General features: G+C 39.4%; 1 protein-coding gene and 1 pseudogene across 6 annotated transcripts in view; both read left to right on the forward strand.

Moving 5' to 3' along the window:
- AHCYL2 (adenosylhomocysteinase like 2) overlaps positions 1-24,950 on the forward strand; it is a 183,727-nt gene that overhangs the window by 132,486 nt on the left and 26,291 nt on the right. For 2 of the 6 annotated variants that reach the window (XM_043463693.1, XM_043463695.1), the window contains exons 2-5: positions 4,221-4,332; positions 11,470-11,613; positions 12,080-12,180; positions 18,891-18,993. In XM_043463693.1, coding sequence (XP_043319628.1) covers positions 4,221-4,332; positions 11,470-11,613; positions 12,080-12,180; positions 18,891-18,993 — 460 coding nt within the window. Of the gene's footprint in view, positions 1-508; positions 806-4,220; positions 4,333-11,469; positions 11,614-12,079; positions 12,181-18,890; positions 18,994-24,950 lie in introns of those variants that run through there. The other 4 variants (XM_043463694.1, XM_043463697.1, XM_043463698.1 and 1 more) reach the window with 3 other exon arrangements.
- Positions 19,676-22,042, forward strand: LOC122438631 (annotated as a pseudogene).

The raw sequence follows: 24,950 nt of genomic DNA on the forward strand, positions 1-24,950 counted from the left end.
TCAGCAACGATCCTCAGATGGGACTAGAAACCAGATGTCAAAACCTCCATAAAAGGATGCACAGTTAAGAGTAAAGCGCTGGTCTGAGGAAGCTGATTTTCCTGGTAAAAGACCTGAAACCAGTGTCCCCAGTCTAACACAAGGACCCAGAGTGTAGGTTAGGGCCTGCTTGAGTACTTGGCTCCATTTTTTTTTTTCTTAACGTTTTTATAAATTCCTCATTGCTTTAGTGGCTCTGCAGTTAATTTTTTTCTAATGAGACTAGGTTAACTAAAGTCATCTGACTTGGAAAAGGAGGAGGTAAGGTTAAAAAGGAACCTAATTAGCAAGTTAATTATAGCAGGCAAAAAAAGTGCACCAGTTATATAAATAAGCTATTGTTATGCGCGTGCAAGTTGGGCCTTGTCAAGGGACTTGTTAAGGTTTAGAGGTCAGAGGATCCGTGTAATTAGGTGTTTAGGGGGAAAAAAAATAATAAAAGCAAAACAGCCACCAGAATTAGGAATGGCTGATGAACCACTAACAGAAATGCCTTATTAAATTGGGCTCTACTGCTGAAGGGGTTGTTGGAGCTGCTTCAGGGTTTCCAGGGAAGGCAAACCCCCCCTCACCACCACCACCACGCACGCACACACACACAAAACTAGCTGGAACCAGAACCAACAGAATTGCTGATGAGGAAAGTTTAAAGGCCTAGCCACAAGGGTCCCTGGACTGGAGAGGTGGCTGTAGGGCTGGTAGTGTTATTATGCTGAGCAGCAAGAAGAAATACATTGTCAATGGCAGCTCTGGGATTAAAGCCCAGGTGAGGCTAAGTTCTTACTTACCAGTCTTGCTGCTGCTATAGCCACTACTGTAAAAGGCCAGTTGCTTTCCCCCTTCTTTCCTGCTTTCGTCCCTTCTTCTGCATAAGGTGAGCTGCTCCTCTCCAGTATCTTTCCCTTCCTTACCTTGAAGCCTGTTGGAATTAGTCAATCTTCTCTGAAACAGATAAGGAGAGGTCCCGTAAAGGACTTTTTGATTTCAGTTAAGGTAGAAGAGTTAGGGGTAGAATCTACCAGGGTACTCCAACTGGGCTGGGGAGATTACTGTATCACGAGTGAAAAATGTAACGCCACTTTAACTACTGGTGGGAGGTGGGCACCAGGGATGATGGGTTGTCAGTAAAAGATAAGCATTTATTTCTTGGGGAAATTATATAGCTTATTCTATATAAGTGGTTAACTTCTTTCTAATATTCTTCTGTCTTAAAGAAACTTGAGGTCAGTGTCTGATAAGTAACAAGATTTAGAACCCTATGTCTCTGAGTGGAGAAAGCCTACATAGCTTAATGTTTAGTGCCAAAAAATAGCCTAAACTCAAGAATTCTCTGGTGGGCTAATGGGGGCCAGGGGTTAGAGCCTGCACTTCCATTTCAGGGGGCACAGTTTCCATCACTGATCAGGGAATTAAGATCCCATGCAAAGTGTGGCCAAAAAAAAAAAACTGAAATGTGACCTAGGTGGGAGGAAGTACTGTAAATAGTGAGGAGCTTAATATAGGAGAGAACTCAGTTTAAGGAAACTGGTTTGATGATGGTGCAGCTATATGGCTATGTTGTTGGGGTAAATGAGTGTGTGGCTTCTCTGAAGGCTCTTTGGTAAAGACTCTGCCTCCCAGTGCTGGGAGACTCGGGTTCGATCCCTGGGTCAGGAAGATCCCCTGGAATAGGAAATGGCAACCTACTCCAGTATTCTTGCCTGGGAAATCCCATGGATAGAGGAGCCTGGCAGGCTACAATCCATAGGGTCACAAAGACTTGGACATTACTTAGTGACTAAACAACAAATGGATGTGTGCCCATCCTCTCCAATCATACTAAGTTAGAGAATCCTAGAGAAGTAGAGTGGCCCCCTCTAGTGGTGTGTGGGTGGGAGGGGGTGGTATATATCTAGGGCAGGGTCTGTCCCGCTTTTTTAAAAGTAGGCTCTGCTGAAATTAATGACTCATCGTGGCCTTTGGAAAGTCAATGACGACTCATTTTCCTAGATGGGCTTCTTTTTTTTTTTTTTTTTTAGATGGGCTTCTAAAAAAGACTAAAGATATATCATTGTCTTGAACAAGGTTGGTGAAATGGAAGCCAGGGTTTTGAGCTTGACTGCTACTCCCGTCCTCATCTTCTTACTCACGTTCCTCCCCTTCCTGACTTTTGTTTTCCCCTTAAAAATTCTTTTAACTTTAGACTTGATTTATGGTTACTTAATATTCAGTCAAGTACAGACTGTGAAGATAGGGTAAGGTTCATTGTTTTGACACAAGGTTGACTGTTATGTCAGGGGTTGTGTCTGAGAATATAAGGGTGAGTAATGTACATAGCTCCTGCCTTTATGGAGCCTGGTTGGTACAATGAGAGAAGTATTTGGGGTTCATGTACATTCCATGGGAGTGCACAGAAAGGGCTCTTTCTCTTTTGGGAATAAATTTCTATTTTAGTAAAATAATTAATTTTGCTATTTTTCATTTTGGGAAATGCTTCCAACCTGGTGAATTTTCCTGTTGCTGTAAACAATTAGCAAACTCTAAAGTACTATGCAGGCTTTATTGGTTGTTAAAGCTATGAACAGCTTCAGGAGATGGTGAAGGACAGGGAAGCCTGGCGCGCTGCAGTCCAAAGAGTCGAAGACCACTGAATGACTGAACAACAATAGCTATGACAGTGCTATGAATTCCCCTAAAAGGCATGCTAATTGGTTTGGCGTCAGTGTGAATACTCAAATGACTCAATAGTTACCTCTAACTGTAGGAAATGTAGCCAATAGTTGTTGCTTTCATGTAAGCAACCATCTTTTTAATCAGGAAAGGCAGAATCAGTTGGCAGATCTTTGATTTTCCCCACCTCTATGCCAGCTGGATCCAGAATAATCTAAGCAGTTATGCAAACATTCAATTAGGGAAATAGAAAAAAAAGATATTTGCTTAATGATACTAACTTTGACTTGTAAAGTGTTATAAAGTATCAGCTGGAACTTCCAACAGTAGGAGAAAGAGATAAAATTGCAAGAAAGTCATTATCAGATATTGTCCAAAATGCAACCTCTGGAGTATTGAGGTTTATACATATTCAGTCTAGTTATCTACTCCTACATCTGTTATAGTTAATAAGTTATCAACCTTGTAGCTTTTAGTTTATTGATACCAAACATTAAAAATAATAAATTAATGTTTACTATACTTATTAGTACTGAAAAGCTAATTGATACATTTTAGAAAGCCTTTGAAAAGCTAAAGTGACTACCTGCAAGAGTTAAGAGAACAGAAAATTTGTAGGGAAGGGAGTTGGGGAGTCAGGGATGAATTGAATCTCCTGCTGAGTTTCACAGTTTACATACATTGTTTTGTATAACCCTGTCTAAAACTTTTGAAATACTTTCATCTTTGTTGTATTTATGAGAAGAATGGGGGTCACAAAACATCTTGATGAACATCACACAGCTAATGAGTGGCATAACCAGGGTTTGACTACAGTTCCAGAACAGTCTGTATGAATAGAAAGCTTTTCTTTTTTTTTTTTCATTATACCGTACTATTTCCTGAGAATCTTAAGGCAGGTCACTTTACCTTTCTTAATCTTATAGTTTCATATCTTAAAAGGTTGGAATGTGTGTGTCCACGCTCAGTAGCTTCAGTTGTGTCCTACTCTTCGCAGCCCCATGGACTGTAGACCTCCAGGCTCCTGTGTCCGTCCATGGGATTCTCCAGGCAAGAATACTGGAGGGGGTTGCCATTTCCTACTCCAGGAGATCTTCCCTACCCAGGGATTGAACCCAAGTCTCTGGCGTCTCCTGCTTGGCAGGCGGATTCTATCTGCTGAGCCACCTGGGAAGCCTGAAGATTGGAATAGATAGTCCCAAAGATTCTTTCCAGCTATAATTTTCAGTGAAACTATAGAAAGGATTGCTGAGTATGACTCAACTTTCTAACCATTTATTTTAATGAGAATATCCCATTCTCCCTTTTATCGCAAAAGATACATAGTCAGAGAGTATTTCAAGGATTTAAACTTGATAGAAACAGAGAAGAATGAAAAATCATTTTCTCCAATGACTCTCTTAAGATTCCATATGTGGGTCAGTACAAACAGATCAGCTGTGAGGGAAGGTAAGATCTATAATGCAAGCATTGATTTGCTATCTCAAAATGGATGTTCTTTTCCTTTATGTAACTAGAGTTCTTTTTCTTAGCAGATCCAATTTGCTGACCAGAAGCAAGAATTCAATAAACGTCCCACGAAAATTGGACGTCGCTCTCTGTCTCGCTCGATTTCCCAGTCATCAACTGACAGCTACAGCTCAGGTGAGGACTGAACTGCTCTAGACCCACCTGTGGAGGCTAGTTAAGTATGATCAATGAACCCTCCTGTCTATCTAAGGCTAATTAAGCACAATCAAAGCCTGTGCTCTGGCATAAACACTTTGATTCTCAGTTGAAATTTAGACCAAAATTCTAGGTGGACTCTTTAGGTTTCTCTTGGGGATTCAGGGTGGAGCTTAATAGAGCCATGCCCTTCCAGTTACGACAGAAGAAGGTGATTAAGGAAACTGAGTCTGATTTATTCAGAGGGTGAGGCTGTGTTGCTCACCCTTGACCTTCACTGAGCAGCATGTGTGAACACTTGGGTTTTTTCTACTCTTTGGAAATGAAAGAGGGCTTCTTCATCCTTCCAACTGGGAAATCTTAAATGCCCTGAGAAACAGTGAAATCACTGTAGCTAGTTCAGGTGAGCCCTTCACTTTCTCTTCTAAGCTGTGATATTGTATTGTTTGTTACTCCTTCCTTCCTTGGCAGGGAGTTAATTCCAATACATGGGTCCTAGGCATGAGTTACCATTTAATGCCAGATGAGTATTAATTTGTGAATCCCTTGTCAGCAGTAACCATTTGTGCAGCAGTGCCTAGTATGTGTCTGATCTAATCTGGAGCCATTTTATTTTGCTCTTATGTAGGAATGTGGTAGGAAGCTCAATGTTTGTCCTAGTTACCTCTTCACATTATAAATAGTAATATTCATTAGAAAATTTTCATCGTGACCTAAAATTTTGTTTTTCACACAAATAGGAAAGTAGTATTTGTAAAGTTGAAGAAAGCTTGTTTGAGATGCTGTAACTTTTAGGTTGAGTAAATTGTTATTTACACTCTTAACATTAGCATTTCTTTTTTTGTTTCTCCCCACATAACTGAATAATATAAAGCAAAGAATGTAAATCTCTAGGGATTACTGAATTTTGTAACTATTTTATTCTGCTGAAAGAACCAGCAGAATGATAAATAATTAATAAAATAAATTAAATATTTTCAACAGCTGTTGAAAATTCATGAACTAGTTAATAAAACTCTGGAAATTGTAATAATTATGAAAATGTAAATTGTAAATATATGCCTATGAAAATAATATTCTAGGTATGGTCCAAAATAATCTATAATAGGTGTTATTTCCATAAACTCAGTGCTTTTAGAATGAAGCCTAAGATTATGTTTCCTTTTTTTTTGCAGCTGTGTCACACACACACACTGTTACCTTGTCTTGTTTCCACATGAGCAATTGTCAAACCCTTTTAAACAAACTATGGATGGGGCTGCCTATTGCCTTGAGTCTTGGACTGGGAGTTAGGACAGACCTAGTTTCTAGGCTTTGATCAATGTGATTTGTTGTGTGATCTGGGAAAACTCTTGACACCTGCAATGCTCGTAGCAGAGGCAATGGGAAAGTTAAATGAGGTGATACAGAAAAAGCTTCATACTCATCAAATGAAAAGCCAGGAATAACACAATTACTCAATTGCTTTCTAAATATGAGAAGTTATGCAAGTGCATGTCAGTAAGAACTTGGAACCCATTTTCAGCATATGTTATAATTTAATTGACTATAGAAACTAACATAGTTAAACCCCAAAGATTGATCCTTAGCCTTCTTCCCTTCTCTGTTTATTTCTTCTCAGGTGAACTCATTCAGTCTCATAGTTTTAAATAGCACATATTGGTGTTTGATTCTCAAATTTTATCTCTAGCCCAACTCTCTTCTCTGCACACTAGCCCCAGATATTCAAATGCCTGTTCAGTCCTTTCACTTGGATGTTTTACAGGTATCTCAGTCCTCCCATGTCCTAAAAACTGAATTGCTGAGTTCCAGCCTTGCCCCTCTTCAGTCTGTTCTCAATGCTGCAGCCAGATTCATTTTTAAAAGAATAAGTCAGATCGTATCACTTCTTAGCTCAAAACTTTCCAATGGCTTTCCAGTCTCACTCTTTTTTTTTTTTTCCTTTAGCCATGGACTTTATTGTTTGAATATTAACAACTATTATTCTATACTCACATTTTAATTTCTTACAAAACTCTACATTCCACATTGCTAGGTCTCTTCATTCTCTGTTTTATGCCACATTTTCATGAAAAGATATTTCCCTGAATCATAATCTGCCTGATTGTGTGTTTGTTGTTATGGTTGTTGTGGTGTACATGGATCATAGACCCCCAGGCCCTTTTGTCCATGGGGTTCTCGAGGCAAGAATACTGGAGTGGGTTGCCATTTCCTTCTCCATCCAGTCTCACTCTTAAGAGCTAAAGTTCTTACAGTGGCCTACAAGGCCCTATACCATCCACTCTCACATTATATTTCTAAATATCTAATTTTCCAAATTTCCCTCCTCCCCCAACTATTTTTTCACTCCAGTTGTGCTATCCTTCTGTTATTTTGAAACTCTTATTTTCTTATGCCGGGTACTACTCTCCTGCCTTAAGTCCTTTGCACTTACTATTTTCTCTGCCTGGAATGCTCTAAAATACCCTCATTGTGTATCTTGCCTCCTTCAGTTCTTAATCAAAGATCACATTCTTATTGAAGCCTATCCTGGCTACTCTTTTAAAATTGTATAATCACCCCACCGAGTACTCCCGGTCATCAAATTTTCCTTCTCTGTTTTTCTCCATAGCACTTATTATCATATAACATATAATTTATTGTGTCTTTCTTCCCTTACTTGAATATGAGATCCATGAGAGCAGAGATTTTTCTCTTTTGTGTTGTTCTCTTCCCACCGCTTAGAACTGTGTTTGACATGTGAGAGGGGCTCAACAAATAAATACTGGGGAAGGGTGTCCAGAGACATTCTTATCATACTACTTGACATCCCTGTAAAGGAAATAGACCTCTGGTAACCTCCATGTATGTGAAAAGTTAGAAGAAGTTTTATGACATTTAAAAAAAGATACCTTCCTATCCAAAGTACTTGTTTTGCTAAAGACACTTTAAGTCTTACTAAGGTTGTGGCCCACTCTCCCTTCCTAATGATCCTAATATTAAGTTTTATTTAGGAACGCCTTCCAGCCTTTTTCAACTGGGTTCCTCCTGTGAAGTATAGAACATAGAAAAGGATGGTTCATAACTAGTTCCCTTCTAGATGTATAGGAGAGAAGTTTATCCATATATTCAATGGATGCTTCAAGACAGTAGGGCTTAATTCTAGTGGAACCCATGTTGAAATTATTTTATTAAAAAATGACTTCTAAAACTTTCTGTAAGCGCAAAACCCTTTTAAAAGAATGAATAGAAGCGACTTTTCTGGAAAGTCAAATGATTCTCGGTGATGTATTTCTGAAAAAGCTGTCTTTGCAGTGAGTTAATTGGTTAAGGATAAGGAAAGAGGACTAAAGTCCCTTAGTTCATAGTAACTGGTTCTTCTAAAGCTTGAAGTATTTTCAGATTTTTTCCAAATAACAAAGTTTTGTTGCTCTGTATTTTGGTTGCTGACCTGGCTTTTCACATATTTCTAAAGTTATTCATCAGTGAAATCTGCAGCACGTTGACACACAGGTCATTGCTATTATTCAATTACAAAGTGACTAGACTGGACCCAGCAGGAACTTGCCTGATTTAAAATAGTCTAATAGGACTAATTCGACCAGGAGTCTCTTCTTCTCTTGGCAATAACCCACAATATTACAGCTGATGAGAGGAAAGGCTTAATCAGTCTGAGCCATAGAACATATATATGCATGTTCCGTGGGGTCAGTTGTGGATGAGTGATTCACCAAGTTATGTTTTGGTCCTGAGATATCGTGAAACAGAACATCTCATGATAAAGTTATTTTGTACTTTGTATTACTTTTCCACCTAGAAACTGGACCCTTCTTTTATGATTATCTCATTTATTCATAAGATTCCTCTGATGGGAATTAGGGAAAAGGGAGAGCATGGGAGAGAGAGGATGTGTTATACCTCCTATTTTGCGGTTGGATAAATTGAAAATTGGTCACTTAACCAATTAGAAGTGAAGTAAAAGCTTAGGTCTCAGACCTGTACTTCACTAAGTTGTTATCAGTTGTTCATTTTTAATTAAATTATGACACTGGGCTTCAGAGTGTGTGACAATTACAAATGCTTTAGAAACTGTTTAAGCATGTGTGTACATGTGTGTTGAATTTCTCTAAATTTTCCTAGGAAGAATTTTGAATGATATCTCAACTATTTTCATGAATATGCTACTTTAAATACATTGGCAGAAATGAGTTATAAATTCAAAAAATAAATGTTATGCTAGTTCAGGAATAATCTTTCCACTGTGCTTGCAAAAATAACCCTCTCTGAGTCCAGGTCTGTCAGCCATTTTGCATTCACATATTAGTACAGTCTAGACAACAAAGATCTGTATAAAGGGCTCTTTGAAAACAAATCCATTTTGGCTCAAAGAAAAACAGTGGTTGAACTAACTATAACTTGTTGACAACTGTTAAGAAAAGAAAATACCGTTTTTTTTCTTTTAGAAAAGGGAAATGGTATAATAATTTTTTTCTTTGAGTTGGAAGAAAACAACTTAAGCCAAAAATTTGAGTACTTCTCTGAAAGGAGAATTTCGGAGGTTTTGTTGCTGTTTGGTTGGCTTTTCCCACCTGGCTCATCCTTAAAAGCTGAAGAGGCAAAGGAGAGGAGAGCTATTCTGGATAGAGTAGGACTCCACTCTCAACCTCTATCATCACTGCCAGGCAATCACCTGCTGCTTGGGTAAGTTGATAGATGATGGAAGTAGAAAAAAAGAAACTGCTAAATAATATTGTATATATGTCATTCCTTTCCCATTCAAAATCCTAAAGCTAAATAAGAACCCTGAAAGATTTTATATTTGTTAGTGAATGAAAGCATAAAGAAGCCACCTGCCAGTGCAGGAGACACAAGAGATGCGAGTTTGATCTCTGGGTCAGGAAGATCCCTGGAGTAGAAAATGGCAACCCACTCAGTATTCTTGCCTGGAAAATTCATGGACAGAGAAGCCTGGCAGGCTACAGTCCATGGTATTACAAAGAGTCAGACACAACTGATCATGCACGCACTAGAGAACTAGTGCTTTAAAAATATGTACAAAAGCCAGTAATAATATCAAGTATCATTGACTGCATGCATAATTACTTTATGCCAAGTATTGCAGTAGGCACTTTACTTAGATTATTTTATTTAATCTTCTCAACAAGTTGACTCTGACAAATCATGTCTGCCTATTATATAGTCTTTCTCATAGCACATATTACAACCATGTGGAAAGAACTCTAATTCTGTAATTAGTTATTTCATGTCTGACTCACCTACTAGACTGAAAACCCTGTGAAGGTAAAGACAATCCGTATCCATCTTGTATCTCCAGCACTTAGACTGTGGAGACACAGTAGATGCACAATAAAAATTGAGTGAGTGAGTGACTGAATACATGAATGAATTAGCCACCAGATTCTGTTATCACCTCTGCTTTATATACCCAGAACCAGAGCAAAGCCTCTCTGACTCCAGAACAAATAAAGAGCATAAAAATCATCATGGCTCTGGAAAAGGATTTGACATTTCAGGATGTTGTGAATGTGAACACTTTCTTTCAAAAGCAACTCTTCTATACACTTGGATCAGGATTAGGATGGCTATATTTATCTTTCTTCTCTCAGGGGTCAGAAGCCTGGTTCCCTTAAGCTTCTAACTCATAAGCCATTTCTGAGTATTGATTGGTGAAACAGATGACTGCCCAGGACACTGTTTCTGGGCTTTGTTGCCAAAGGTACTTTGAGCTCTTACTCCCTAGGAGGGAGAACCATAGACTTTGTGTACAGATTAGCTTCTTTCAAGAACAAAAATCCCTTTGGGGATTTACTAATTCCCTCACCTCCCCTGGTGCGCCCATGTTCATTCTTGTTGCTTTGTGTTAGGACTTTGCTCTAGGGCAGTTTTCCATCTCCCAGAAAGACACTTGGGTCCCTGCTGCCCAAACATTATGTAGCACCATGCTTGATTAACTGGGCAAGGTCAGACTTGCCTTTTCCAGCCCTCCCAGAGATAGACCCTTTGATAAGAAATCCCAGAAATGCCATAATTCTCTGGATATAAGCAGATCAGGCAACCCTAGGAGCTCTGAACTTTTGCAGCTTTCTCCCCATAAAAGTGAAAGAAGTACTTCTTATCTCATTGAGAAATATGTAATGCTTTATATTATATAGACAGTGCTTTATGTCCCCCCACCCCAAAACCTTGAGGACTACTTAGGAAGAAACAATCCTCAGGAACTTAAATGTAAATCAAAGGAAGAAATTGCTTCAAATCATCCAGCCAATGATTAGTAACTACAGAATTCTATGAAGACTGAAAAGACCTCAAACATGGGAAGAGCGATAGCTGCCTGTTAGCCACAGTCAGAAGTCTTAGACCTTCCACCCTCTAGTGTATATTGCTAAATGGCTTAGTCATTAGAGCATTTAATTATACTGAAGGAGGATTCATCTGCTTCTTTGGGAATCTCAAATGCCCAATGCTGGACCCACTAAGGCCAGCAAGAAGGGAGAGCACACTGAATACTTCATTGTCAATGTCTAATTGAGTCTACAGGCATAGTTCAGACTCATCAGAGCCAGTCTTGAAAAAGAAAGCTCTGTTTTGTCAGACAGGTACTTTTTGTGTGGTTCTTAATTATTTTCTCATGGGTTCCTTGTTTTCTAGGTCTTATCTGTTCAGCTACTGTACTAAAACACAAATTACATCAGTGTTTAGGCAGCAAACAGAGAAGGGTAGCTAGGATCCCATAAACCCATAGGTTAATCACCATGATCTTGAATTAAGACTTTGAACCTATTGCTACCATGGAATAGCCTCTTTCTTCATTTTCAAGGACCTGTGCACGTTCTGAAGATAAAGTTAGCCCTAGAGTTTAAGTTAATGCTACCCAGGGGGAATATCTTTGGCAACCTCTCTCAGCTTCCTTTTCTGACCTGTGGATAGCACTTTCCACAGGTGATGACTGGATAGGTGATGACTGAGACAGTTCAGTTCCTCAGTGCCACTTAAGTGCTTCCCAAACAGGTACATTTACAAGGTGCTAATTGCAAAAGAACCTCAGTTCACTCGATGGTTTGGGGTTATGGAGGAAGCCATTTTTTCCCCTGAAGGTATTTTATCCTGTCTTTCCAGCGGCTTCATATACAGATAGCTCTGATGATGAGACCTCTCCTAGAGACAAACAACAAAAGAACTCTAAGGGGAACAGTGACTTCTGTGTCAAGAACATCAAACAGGCAGAATTTGGACGAAGAGAGATTGAAATTGCTGAGCAAGGTAATGAAAGCAACCGCCTTCTTCTTTTTGAGTTGCCTGTGTCTTTTTGTCTATGTTAATTCCCCTTTACATCCTGGGGTCTAGTAGTTTGTGAAATTTCAGTGTGATTTTGAAGGAAACATAACAAAAGAGATATGAGTTCAGAAAACACTGTGGAAAAAAAAAGAAAACACTGTGGAGAGGGAGTAAACTCTAGTGGGTCTACAAGGAACCCCCTTACAAAGAAGAGGGGAGAGAGACTAGATGAGGGGACTGAGATACAGGAATCAAACACTGGAGTATTTACCTCTGAAAATCCCTTATAACAGAAAAATCAGCGTCTTGATCCTTTGAGAAACCTAAAACTAGTATAACAGAGAACCTGATCAGGAAGGGTCTTATCTTAAGAGAGTACCTGTTTTTTTATTTATTCTTTGCCTCTCATCCCCCCCTCTAATATTGCTGTGTATGTATTGGCCCTTTTCAGAAATGCCAGCACTGATGGCTTTGCGGAAGAGAGCTCAAGGAGAGAAACCTTTGGCCGGAGCCAAGATTGTGGGTTGCACACACATCACTGCTCAGACTGCTGTGAGTCCTTTTCCTTTCTCCACGTAACAGTAGTTAATAATAGCCACCAGCTATTGAGGGCCTTGGACCATGCCAAGCATTAGGTTAAAAGCTTAATGAGTGTTAGTTCATTAACCCTCATAATGGCCTTCTAAAAGCACATATTCCTGTTTCCATTTTATAAATGAGGAAGCTGAAGCTCAGGGAGTTGAAGTAATTTGTCCAACATTATACAGCTAGTAAACCACAGAATCAAGATTTAAACTTCAACATATTTGATTCCCAAATATTATTCTTCCTCCACTATTCTCTACTGTTTGCCCTGCCTTCCCTTCCAGTGTCATTTCTAGCCGGCATCTCTGTGTAGGTTCCTTTCAGCTGCAAATAAGAGAAAACCTGATTCAACCTGGATTATGCATAAAGGGGCTCATTGCATTACAAAGCTAGAAGTCCAGCAGCAAGGGGGGCTTTCGGGGAAGGCTTCCAGGGCTCGTTTTACCTGTCTGTGATTCTTCGGGAGCTGCCTTTTCTCTGTGCTCACTTCATCCTCAGGCTGATAGCAAGATGGTGACAACTCTTCAAGCCATCCCAGATGGACACGAAGAGGAAGAAATACCATTTTTTCCTCTCTCCCAAGAGCAAGGAAACCTCTCCCAGAAGTCCTCCAGAACACTCTGTCATGTCATTAAGCAGAACTGGATCACATGCTCATGCCCCACCAGTCCTGGCAGGGAACTGGGGTTACCATGATGGGTTTAGATCCATAATTTTTACCTTTATCAGATTCAATGAAACCCTTTTCATTTAAAAAAATAGCTTGCAGTGCCCCTGTATTTCTTGAAATGAAATTCAGAGATAACATAGCTAAGTACATGTAATTTAAAAATTTTAAAAAATCTTACTGAAATATGAAAGAAAAATAAAAAGAAAGTAACAGTAAAATAACATATATTTCAGTGTGTAAGTGCTTGGGTACAAGTATAGTCAGATATTTGTACTTATAGCATTATTTGAATGAGTAATATAAATGTATGTAATAGAAATGTGTTGCTGGTTCCAGAGTATCAGAGCAATATTGCCAGATTATATAATTTTCTGAAATTATAAACAACTTTTTGTAAAATTTCTGAATAACAACAACAATAAAAAGTATGTGTTTTCTCTTGATTTTTACATATGTTGCATTCTTGGGAAAACTCTTGCATTCTTGTATTAAAACTACAACCATACTTTTGTTGATATGTAAAGTGGAATAAAGTTCTAAACGCAGATCATTATAAATAGATTTCTCACTCATGTGAACTTTTCATTGGCACATTTGAAAGTTGTACCAGATATGGCATGTGTTTTTGTTTTTGTTTTTTGCTTCTAGGAGACTGTCTGATACTTTCTTTTCTTTTTTAAAAAATATTTATTTATTTATTTATTTGGTTGCAAGGGGTCTTAGTTATGGCACGTGGGATCTTTAGTTGTAGCATGTGGGATCTAGTTCCTTGACCAGGGATCCAACCCTGGCCCCCTGCATCAGGAGCATGGAGTCTTAGACCCTGGACCACCAGGGAAGTCCCTGTTCTACACTTTCAGAATGTCAAGATCCTTGGCCGTACCCACTAAATGTCAGTAAGCCTCCCCTGCCAGTTATTGTGGCAGCCAAGAATGCCCCCATGGTCCACCAGAGTTGCTTTGTTGAGAACCACTGACTTAGAGTCATCATCAAAGCTGTAATACATATTAAGTTGCCTACCCTAGTAAGACCACTACAGGAAATTAGTGTATTGAGAAGTTGTCTGGAATCTTTTATAGGATTTATAAGATCCAGATCACTTATGTGGCTAGATTAACTTCCGAAGATTGTCTCCTAAGTGCAACACATATATTCACATTACTTATTAAGAACAGCAGAGATTCCTCAAGACACCGACAGCTGCTGTTAGCATCTTCCCTATGAGACTTTTCTGGGTTACATGTTCTCTGAGGAAGAGTACCTTGGTGACCCAAAATTAGTATAATAAATCGAAAAGCTACTCGTTTTGGAGCTGTAGACTGATAAATCAAGGCAGAAACCATCTTGGAACCTTTTTTGGGCTTCCCTGGTCAGGGACATGAGACTTCAGTGTAGTGACTTAAAATAGTAAGTGCTTCTGTCCTGTCTCATGTTGCTAAATTACAACTAGTTTCTTTTTTACCCCCTGGCTCACTGAATATTACCAACAATATTACAACAATATTACCAACCTGAATATTTTCAAGGTTATTTTTTTTCCTGAATGGAGTAATCAAAATTAGTTTACCAATTTTATTATTTTCTTGTTCCCTCACCACATTTTTCTTTATCCTTTGAAAAACAATTACAAAGGAATTTTGCTTTGTTTTATTTCTAATCTCTTTATTTTTTCTGATTACTAAGATAGTTCATGTTCATTTTACAATATTCAAGCATTGTGTGTGTGTTAAGTCGCTTCAGTCATGTCCAACTTGTGACCCTATGGACTGTTGCCCACCAGGCTCCTCGTCCATGGGGATTCTCCAGGCAAGAACACTGGAGTGGGTTGCCATGCATTTCTCCAGGGGATCTTCCCCACCCAGGAATGGAACCCATGTCTCCTGTGGCTCCTGCATTGCAGGTGGATTCTTTACCGCTGAGCCACTGGGGAAGCCCGTTCAAGCATTACCACAATCTATAATGTAGAAAGACAGTCTCCTATAATCCTATGCTCCAGAAAGAACTATCATAGTTAACAGTTTCCTGTCCATGTTTCATTAAGACTCAGACCTACTTATATTTTTTAGGTGTATTTCCATAGTTCTTTTCAATCAGATTTCTTAGCTACTCTTTCTGAACAGTAATGATTTAAAGTCAAGTTAAACCAGCTTCTAAGCTCTGTCCCCCTCTCACTTCCACCTGCCTGCATTTCTGCTTGAGCCCTGATAGCCAGCAAGCAGTCTTGACTCATAGTTGTTTAAATAGTTCTTGTATTCTTGGTCCCAGTCACTTTTCTAGTTAATTTATATTGCTTTGTAGGTAAGTTTCATTATGATTCTTTTGTTTGACACATTCAGAAATCCTAGTTATAGGAATTCAGAAATTCTTTAAGGTGAAAAGCAAAACAGGAGAGAAAAAAATGGGATCAGATATTGAAAGGTAAGGAAATTAAGACATTAGAGTAGTTCTGCTGTTAACTTACTGTATGACCTTGGATAAATTATGTGAGGAGGTTCACCTACATTAGTGGAGCTGTTTGCAAGTGTTCTTTTTTAATTGAGCATATTTCTAATTAGAGTTTTAATTTAGTATATAAATATTAGAAAATACAATTTTTTTAAATGAAAATTATCAATACCCAAAGTTAACCACCATCAGGAAATTTTAAAACTTTTTCACCAAAGCTTTGTCCTTGTTGAAATAATTCTTAATCAGAGCAGTGGGGTGGTACACTACCTTCTTAAAAAGAAGCCTGTCTGCCTGTCTCCATCTTACTGACTGAAGTGAAGGTAAGTCAGGATTAAATCAGTGGATTAAATTTATTATAATAAATTTTTTTAATTTGAAATAAACATAGAAAAGTTACAAATACAGTACCAGATAACTTTTTATTTTCTGAACCATTTGAGAGTAAGTTTCCAACCTGATGGTGCTTCCACAAAGACATTAGTGTGTATTTTCTATAAACAAGGACATTCTCCTATACAACGAATACAACCATTCAAAATTAGGAAATTAACACTGATTCATAATTGCTGTCTAATCCTCCGGTCCCATTTGAGCTTCACTAATTGTCCAAATACTTTTTATAACCAGAGGATCTGGTCCCTAGTTATATGTCTCATTTAATTGTCATCTCTCTTTAGTCTTCTTCAGTGCTGGACAGTTAGTTGATCAGTCTTTGTTTGACTTTCATGACCTTGACACTTTAAAGATTATAGACAAGTTATTCTGTAGTATGTCCTTAATTCAGACTTTTATGATGCTTCCTCATTATTAGATTCAGTTTATGTACCTTTGGTAGGAAATGATGCTGCCTTTTTTGGGTTTTTTTCACTTAATCCTATCAGTTGGCACTTGATCTCAATTTGTCCCATAACTGATGTTCATTTTGATCCCTTAATGGAGGTGGTGTCTGTCAGACTTTTCAGTTGTAAAAGTTATTTTTCCCCTTTGTAATTAATAAGTATTTTGTGAGGTAGATGTAAGAAACTGTGTGAATATCCCATTCTTCATCAGACTTTCCATTTATTCATTCAGTTTTTTTTTTTTTGTATGGAGTCATTGTTTCCTGTTTGACTTAATGGATTATAATCCATTACTATCATTATTTATTATGATAAAAATCATTGAAAGTTTGGCCAGAAGGAACCCCTTAAATCTTGCTTCTGTGCCTTGTCTTTTGACATGTCCCTTTCATTCTTTGAGCACTTCCTTGTTTCTGGTACAAGAGGATCTAAGCTCATCTTGTACATTCCCTGTCCTATCCCTGGAATCAGCTTCTTCTCCATGGAGCGCTGGTTCCTTTTCCTTTAGTGGATCTGTACACTAGTGGGCTGTTTGCTACTGGAGTGTTAATAGTATTGTTCCTGGATCCTCTTTCATTAATTTTCAAAAATAATTGCCCATTAACACTTCATATATATCTTTTGCCCTGTTCTCTCCTCCTTCCAGAACTCCAGTTACATGTAAATTAGACCATTGATGGTGTCCCATAGATCTTAGATACTCTCTTCTGATTTTTCTCCCACTCTTTTTTTCTTTCTCTATTTCAGTTTGGTGATTTCTATCGATCTATCTTCATGTTCACTGATTCTATCCTTAGATATGCCCAGTTTGATGATAAGTATAATAAAAAATTCTTAAATCTGATACCTTAAAAAAATTGTAACATTTATATTTGAATTGTTTTTTATAGTTTCCATCTCTTTGCTGAAATTCTCTATCTGTTCATGGATGTCCATCTGTTTCACTCGACTGCTTCCACATAAATATAATAACCATAATTAAAGTTCCTCTCTGATCAAACATTAGCTTATCTCAGAGTCTGGTTCTTTTGAATACTTTCTTTCCTGACTATGGGTTGGGTTTTTTTCACTTTTTTGGTGTCTTGAACTTTTATATTGAATGGTAGTATGTTAGTTCCCAGTATTGTCATGAACTGGTCTGGATTTTAATTCTGTTCTGTACCCAAGGCTACAAATTCCTCCAAGCCAGAGGGCTCTCAGTTTTTCTGCTCCACCCTCAGGCTGTCAACTGCTTCTGCACATGCTTGCCACAGGGGGGCTCTCTCTTCAAGTGCATGTCCCCGCTGTAGCAGAAGACTGCTGCTCCTTGTTTTCTGGAGCTAGGCTCATAGTGAGAGCAATTGGGGTTCTTAAAGTTTTCTGGTCCAATCTCAGTCTTAGGCCGGCCTCTGTGAAGACAGGACGTTTTCAGTGTTCCCGCCACTCCTGTCTATAACAGCCAAATTTTTCCTTGTATCTGTGGTAGATCTATAATCAAATACCACTGTCCTTCAAAGTCAGATTCCCTGGAGATTATCAGTCCCTTTGCCGGATCCCCACATTGGGAAGTCTGGTGTGGCACCTAAAATCTTTATGACAGTGTCAGAACTTCTTGGTATTATTGTTCTCCAGTTTGTGGGTCGCCCACCTGGTGGGATTTTAATGTGATTGCGCCCGTCCTACCGTCTCGTTGTGGCTTCTCCTTTGTCCTTGGCCATGGGGTATCTTTTTTTGGTGGGTTCCAATGTTCTCCTGTGGTAGGTCTTGAGCAGAGATATTTTCCTGTCCCTCCTGGAGAATCAGTGGATTTTTACTTTCTATCAGTGTAGGGTCCTGGGCCCAAGAGGGTTTCCAGCTGCTTCCCAAGGAGCAGAGCGTTTTTGCTTCTACCCTCCCCCAGAAGCAATGGTCTTTGTCTTGTCCCTCATGGCAGGCATAATTCCTGCTCTTCTTGCTACAGTTTAGGACTTTTGCTTCCTCTGAGAGAAGACTGGGAAAGTGCCCAGATTTCATGCTTTTCATTGAGCACAGGCACTCAGCATCCTGCCCCCAGTCTCTTGTGAGCTCTGGTTGGAAGCCCCTAGAAAAGAGCTTTCATGTGAGTATGAAATCTCACTGTGGCTCAGGCCACCAGATGTTCCAAACTGACATATTGATACTTTCCCACACTCAGTCTTTACTAATTCATTAAAATTGTAGTTAGTTTTTTCGTACTCTGTTGTATGACAGCCACCTCTTCCTCCTGCACTCTGACAAGGATGAAACTGTGTTCCCTCTCTCCCTAAATGGATTTGCCACTCTCTGTCCTTGGTTGCCTTATGAGCTCAGCTCTTTGATAGGCTCAAGAAAAGTTACGGTTTTGTAGATTATGCAGCTTTTTCTTGTTTTTACAGTGGAAGCGTCTCTTTCGGCTTTCTACATCCTAAAGAGAAGCAGAATTATGAACTGGTGGTTTTTAAAAAGATGTGTGGCTCTGAAATCCTTGGTTTAATTGAATCTTATAGAGAGGACCAATAGGTTAAATGAGTAAAAGCATACAGCTCAGTGGGAACCTTCCTCATGCCTACCCTCAACGCTTGCCCCATTCTCAAAGTGCTGAAGTTTCTGTAAAACACAAGTTGAAAATAACACTGGTGTTAGTTATTCCTAATGTACTTTCTCATTGTCAAATATGTAAACTTAATTCCTTGACCAGCTGTTTGGCCCGTGCTTGCTCATCTCCTGCTCTTTCTTTAATACAGGTGCTTATGGAAACTCTGGGAGCTCTGGGAGCACAGTGCAGATGGGCTGCCTGCAACATCTATTCCACCCTCAACGAAGTGGCTGCTGCTCTAGCAGAAAGTGGTGAGACCTTTTGCATGTTCTCTTTGTCTCTGACTAAAGGTTCCCAAAAGTTCCATTGTTTCGATGTAAATCTATAAGGAAAGTTGGCATTTAAAGTTGTCTTGGAAGAAATATTCTTTTTTTCTAAATGAAGTATAGTTGGTTTACAATATTGTATTAGTTTCAGGTATACAGTAAAGTGTGTGTACACATATGCACACCTATATATTCTTTTTTCAGTTCTTTTTCACTATAGGTTATTATGAGACATTGAATGTATTTTCTTATGCTATATAGTAAATCCTTGTTGTTTATCTAATATATATATATATATATATATATGGTAGTATGTATCTGTTAATCCCATACTCCTAATTTGTCTGTCTTGCACCTTCCCCTTTGGTAGCCATAAGTTGTGTTCTATGTCTGTGAGTCTTTCCATTTTGTAAATAAGTTCATGTATACTGTTTTTCAGATTCCACATATCAGTGATATAATTTAATATTTGTCTTTCTCTGACTTAACTTAGTATGATAATCTCAAGGTCCATCCATGTTGCTGCAAATGGCATTATTTCATTCTTTTTTCAAGGCTCAGCAATATTCTATTTTATATATATATATACACATACATATATATATATATATACGACATCTTTATCCATTCATCTGTTGATGAACACTTAGGTTGTTTCCATATTTTGGTGGGTCCCTATTCTTGATGAGGTTTCTCTCTTTCTGAACTTCTTTTTGTTAAATATAATCAAGGTAACTGTGTTGCTTTACAGTCACAAATATCTTCTTATGTCTAATATTCCATTATTAGTTAATGCTTTGCCTTGCCTTACTAATATTAGAGCACCAGTGAACACTGTTCACTGTCTAAGGTCACATGGGGATTCCCTTGTGGCTCAGCTGGTAAAGTATCTGCCTGCAATGCGGGAGACCTGGGTTTGATCCCTGGGTTGAGAAGATCCCCTGAAGAAAGGAACAGCTACCCATTCCAGTATTCTGGCCTGGAGAATTCCATGGACTGTATAGTCCATGGGGCTGCAAAGACTTGGACACGGCTGAGCGACTTTCACTTTCAAGGTCATATGGATTAGAAAAGAAAATGCTTCAGATATAATTTTGTGGTCCTACTGGTTTTTCAGCAGTGTGCTCTGATTTAATGTTTGGTGCTTCTGCTTTAGCACTAAACAGGACCTGACCTGGCAGGCTAATATTTGAACACAACAGCCACTGACACTTGAAGGACAAAAGAAACAGAGAGGGCTTGCGGCGGCCCCGACTCCACATCTGGGAGTGGAGAGGAGAGCAGAAGTGGCGTTGGTCTGGCTGGAGCCCTTGGGTGAATTTGTTAGGCGAGGAGAGGGAGTGATGTTTTCCAGACTCGGTGCAGTGCCCGCTACCCCGGGACCCCTTTAAGCAGCAGCGAAGCACGAGGATAATGGAAACTAAGAATAGCAGAACCCTTAAAGGATAATAGTTTCCAGTACACTGTCCCTCATGATGACTCCTTAAGTGGCTCATCATCTGCTTCGTGAACCAGTGAGTGATTTTCTAGCATCCTTCCGAAAATCTACCTACTGGATGAAGATGAGAAGGATCTAGTCAGCTGCTGCTTCCCATGTAGAAGGGTCAGATGGAGTATCAGCCAAAGGAAAAAGGAAACCCAGGCAGGACGAAGATGAAGACCATCAGAGAATTTCCTCAGAAGAAGCATAAGCTTTGCTTTATGGGAGGAAGCAGCAACCTAAAGCTCAGCCTTAATCCCAAAGCCCAGACTTGCTGTATTCAGAAGGAACCATCAGCTTATGCAGCAGGCAGTTTAGAGGAGCAGTGGTACTTAGAAATTGTGGATAAAGGCAGTGTCTCCTGTCCTGCCTGCCAGGTAGTGGGGAGAAAGACCACAGACAGCTTAAAGAAACACATGGAAACTGCAAACAGGAAATGTTTACTTATCATCATTGTTGGAAACAGCTTCATTCACTAGTAGGGATGAAGTATCATGTCATGGCAAATCATAATAGCTTCCCCATTTTAAAGGCTGGAGATGAAATAGATGAGCCAAGTGAGAGGGAACGTCTCTGAACAGTTCTCAAGAAACTGGGAAAGCTGAGATGCATACATGAGAGTTGCTCTAGTAGCTCCACCAGCATCATGGGATATCTATACCACGTGAGAAAATGTGGCAAAAGGTCTGCTGAGCTGGAGAAGATGACCCTGAAATGTCACCACTGTGGAAAGCCCTGTAGATTGAAGACTGAACTCGTATATCACCTGAGGTCAGAGCATAGTCCTATATCCTTCTTTCCAGAGTCAGGACAGCCAGAGTGTTTGAAGGACATGACTCTTGGAGTCAAAGAGTGGAGGCCGAGTTCAGAGGCAGATAGTTCCACCTGCAGGAACTGGCTTCTGCTGAACTGGCCAAGGAATGGCCTAAGAGAAAGGTGCTTCAGGATCTGGTAACTGATAATCGGAAGTTAAAATATACTCGTCCTGGGCTACCGACCTTCAGCCAAGAAGTACTACACAAATAGAAGTCAGATATTAAAAAATATCATCGCATTCAGTGTCCTAACCAGGGTTGTGAGGCTGTCTACAGTAGTGTATCTGGTCTTAAAGCTCACCTGGGCTCTTGTACATTGGGAACGCTTGTGGCTGGAAAATACAAGTGTCTTCTCCGTCAGAAAGAATTTGTGTCAGAGAGTGGTGTTGGGTATCACATTGACTGTCCACTCTGAGGTTTGGTTTGTTGTCAACCCAGCAACAACTGAAAGCTTTGAGAAGCTGGTGAAGATAAAACAGCGACAGCAAGAAGAAGAAAAGCAGAGGTGGTAGCCCAGGAGCCGATGGTTTCTAAGGCAGCAGCAGCCCAGCATTGAGCTTCCTGAGACAGAGCCGAGTCTTAGAGTGGGGAAGGATCACAGCAGGAATCATGAGGAACTGCTAGTGGCGACATCCTGTAGAGATGTACATACTCTAGAGAAGCAAAGCAGGAGCCAGTGCCAACACAGTTCCAGAAAGTCAAGTCCCCAAAGATGAGTCATAAATGAGGAAAGAAATAGGCAGTCAGTGTGAAAGCACTCCTGGGAGAGTGGATGGAAGGCTGTTGTCACAGGGACCTGTGTGGAGAGGCCTGAGTCACGGGAGCCGAGTGAAGAGAAATTTACTATTTCAGCTGTTTGTCTGTAACACTCTCAGGTCCTTCCTCCAGTATAAATTTCACTGTTTCTTCTACTCATTCTTGTGAACCCTTCATCACCCCCACCCCCATCTCCTTTTTGATCGATTTTACTGATAGTCTCATTGGAGTCCCCCTATTTGCTCTCATTGTGCTCAAAGAGCTCCCCCTTAAGGTCTACTTGCCCTGTACAAGACTAAGAAACCTATTCGATTAACCTTTCTATGCTGGGGTATAGAATGTTCTTGGAAGTGCCATTGATTCCATAGTTACTCCATCATCTATCTTACAAAATGATTCCAAACTAACTTTTTTTCCCCCACTTTTCCAGTTGAGATTTATTCCAGAATGGTTTTACAAAGCTGACTTTAAACCTAGTACATCTCCACTTGTGAACAGCTCCATCCCTCAGCCCACAGACCAAAGAACCTAAGCAACTGCTCAGCTTTAAGTGTGGTATCAGCTAGGCTTTTAGTAGTGTTAGTCACTCAGTCCTGTCTGACTCTTTGTGACCCCATGGACTGTAGTCTGCCAGGCTCCTCTGTCCATGGGATTCTCCAGGCAAGAATACTGGAGTGGATTGCCATTCCCTTCTCCAAAAACTAACTTTTTAAAACCATACCGATTGATGATTTTGTATTTGTGATATAACAAGCCTAGAACCTAGAACTGTTGTCACTCCTTTAATAAGATTCCCCTGTCTGCCTGGGTGAGAGAATTTATGGAAGCTATTGTCTCATTATGGTTTTAGGATTGAAAGTGAGAAAATACTTAGAATAATAAAGCTAGACCTGCTGGACACAAGTTTTCCTGGGAAATACTTTGTCCCAGATGGCAGTAAGTAACTAGACCCACAGGCATGTTATTCAGCCTTAGGAGAAATATGTCTCACATAAAATGACTGGAAAGAAGAGAGCAACACAAATAAATACCACCTCAGATCAACTTTCCTGCAATTAATCTTGTTCCTGCAGTTTTGAGGATTGAGAAGTAATACCCTTTTGCCTCTGATATTTGCCACAGAACCCTAATATTGCTGGTACTACCATGAAGATTGGTAGCCAAGGTGCACATTCCTTCTCCCCTGGACTGGACTTGACCTGACTGTTAGTCTGCACTCTGTTAAGTCCTCGTATCTCCCTTTAGCCAAGGTCTGTCTCTGCATTTTCTGAGAATGTTGTCCTCTACCCTCTTTTTTAGACATTGTGTTCTGTCTTCTTTATAACCTGACATTTTGACATCAGGTGTAGATACTTATCTGGAGCTGGAAAGAAAAGTTCTTTTCCTGAACCTCATGCCTAGCCGATAGTATCTGTTAGGCTGTTTCTCCTTCAGGATGGCTTTTCCTAGAGCATTGATTAGAGCAGCTCTGTTGTTGTATTTCTGAATTCTCTTCCCCTTTTCCATAAATATTGGTCTTCTATATTATTGCCAATTTTTGTGGCTTACACCACATTAAAAGCCAGAGACCCTTAACCCTGATGTGGACCAATACTGCCTTTTCAAAATCTAAAAGGCTATTACCACTATTAACTGTTCTCTGTGCTCCTCCATATAGCCTTAAAATGTGGGCTTTTGTGAAGACCACTTTGAGACACAGGAGCGTTGAAACCTGGTTGGGATACTGCCAGAACAGGTAGTTTTGAAACAAAGGAAGGATGTGGTCTGTCCACTCGACATTGTCATTGGCAGTTGCTCCCTTAAAGCCCTTTCCATTCATGAGGATTGTCAGGGAGGAAAATGGAGAAGCTCTGTTACTTTCTGGTGAGTAAGATTTGGGGAATGTTTGGCAATGGCGAGAAAAATAAATGACTGTGTTAGAAAAAAAGAGAGAAATTTGGACTTTGCCGGTTTCTTGCGTTCCCTCTCTGATAGCACAACACAGATCAGGGTACAAAAAATTTGCTTCAGAGCTCTTGAGAAATTCTGGGAAAGTTCTGTAGTGCATGTATATCTCTCCTTTTGCAAACGCTGTCAACATTTCATTTGTTCTTTCATTTACATTCATTGATTTGTAAAGTTTTTATTAATGTATAAATTATGTATAGAAAGTACGCATATATAAATATGTAGTTCAATTAATTGTACATATACATGCATTTCTTTTTTTTTTTCAACAAATGCTTATTGACTGACTCTAAGGGCAAATAAGAGAGTCTTTGCACTCAGAACATTATATTGTAGTTAAGGAGAAAAGACACATATACAAACAATGATAATACAAGGACATATATGATAATGCCACAACAGATCATAACCCACATTCAGTGTACCAGCAAGGGGCTAATAAAAGATCAGATTCCATGAGCGATCACTTACAGCTGAGTTAATAAGGCTTCATTAGGAACATGACACTTAACTGGCCAGTGAAGTGTAGCAGCATTTGAACAGAGGGAGAAGAGTGTAAGAGCTTTCCTGATGAAGAAGGTGGAATGACTAAGGTAGAGAAGCAAAAAAAGATCAAAATGTAGTTGGGAAATGGTGGGGATTCTAGTTGGACTAGATGAAGAAGTATATATTTCTAGTTTCCTTTTTTTTGCCTTTAGTCATATTTTTAGCATCCATCATTCTCTTGGCCCTTTTGTTTGTCCTCTTTGGTCTAACAAGAATAAAATGACTACCAAAGATGAAGGAATGGATAAAGGGGCTGAAGACAATATTTAATCAGTGAAGAATGTCAGCCTAAGAAGTACAGCAGAACAAGTTTGGAACTAGGAAAAACTAGCATCTCATCTTCTTGCCAAAACTGAGGGTCAGCCCTTTTTTCAGGCTTTAATGGTTTCTCTTTGTTC

The sequence above is a fragment of the Cervus canadensis genome, chromosome 3 (genome assembly GCF_019320065.1).
Source record: "Cervus canadensis isolate Bull #8, Minnesota chromosome 3, ASM1932006v1, whole genome shotgun sequence".
Taxonomy (NCBI): Eukaryota; Metazoa; Chordata; class Mammalia; order Artiodactyla; family Cervidae; genus Cervus; species Cervus canadensis.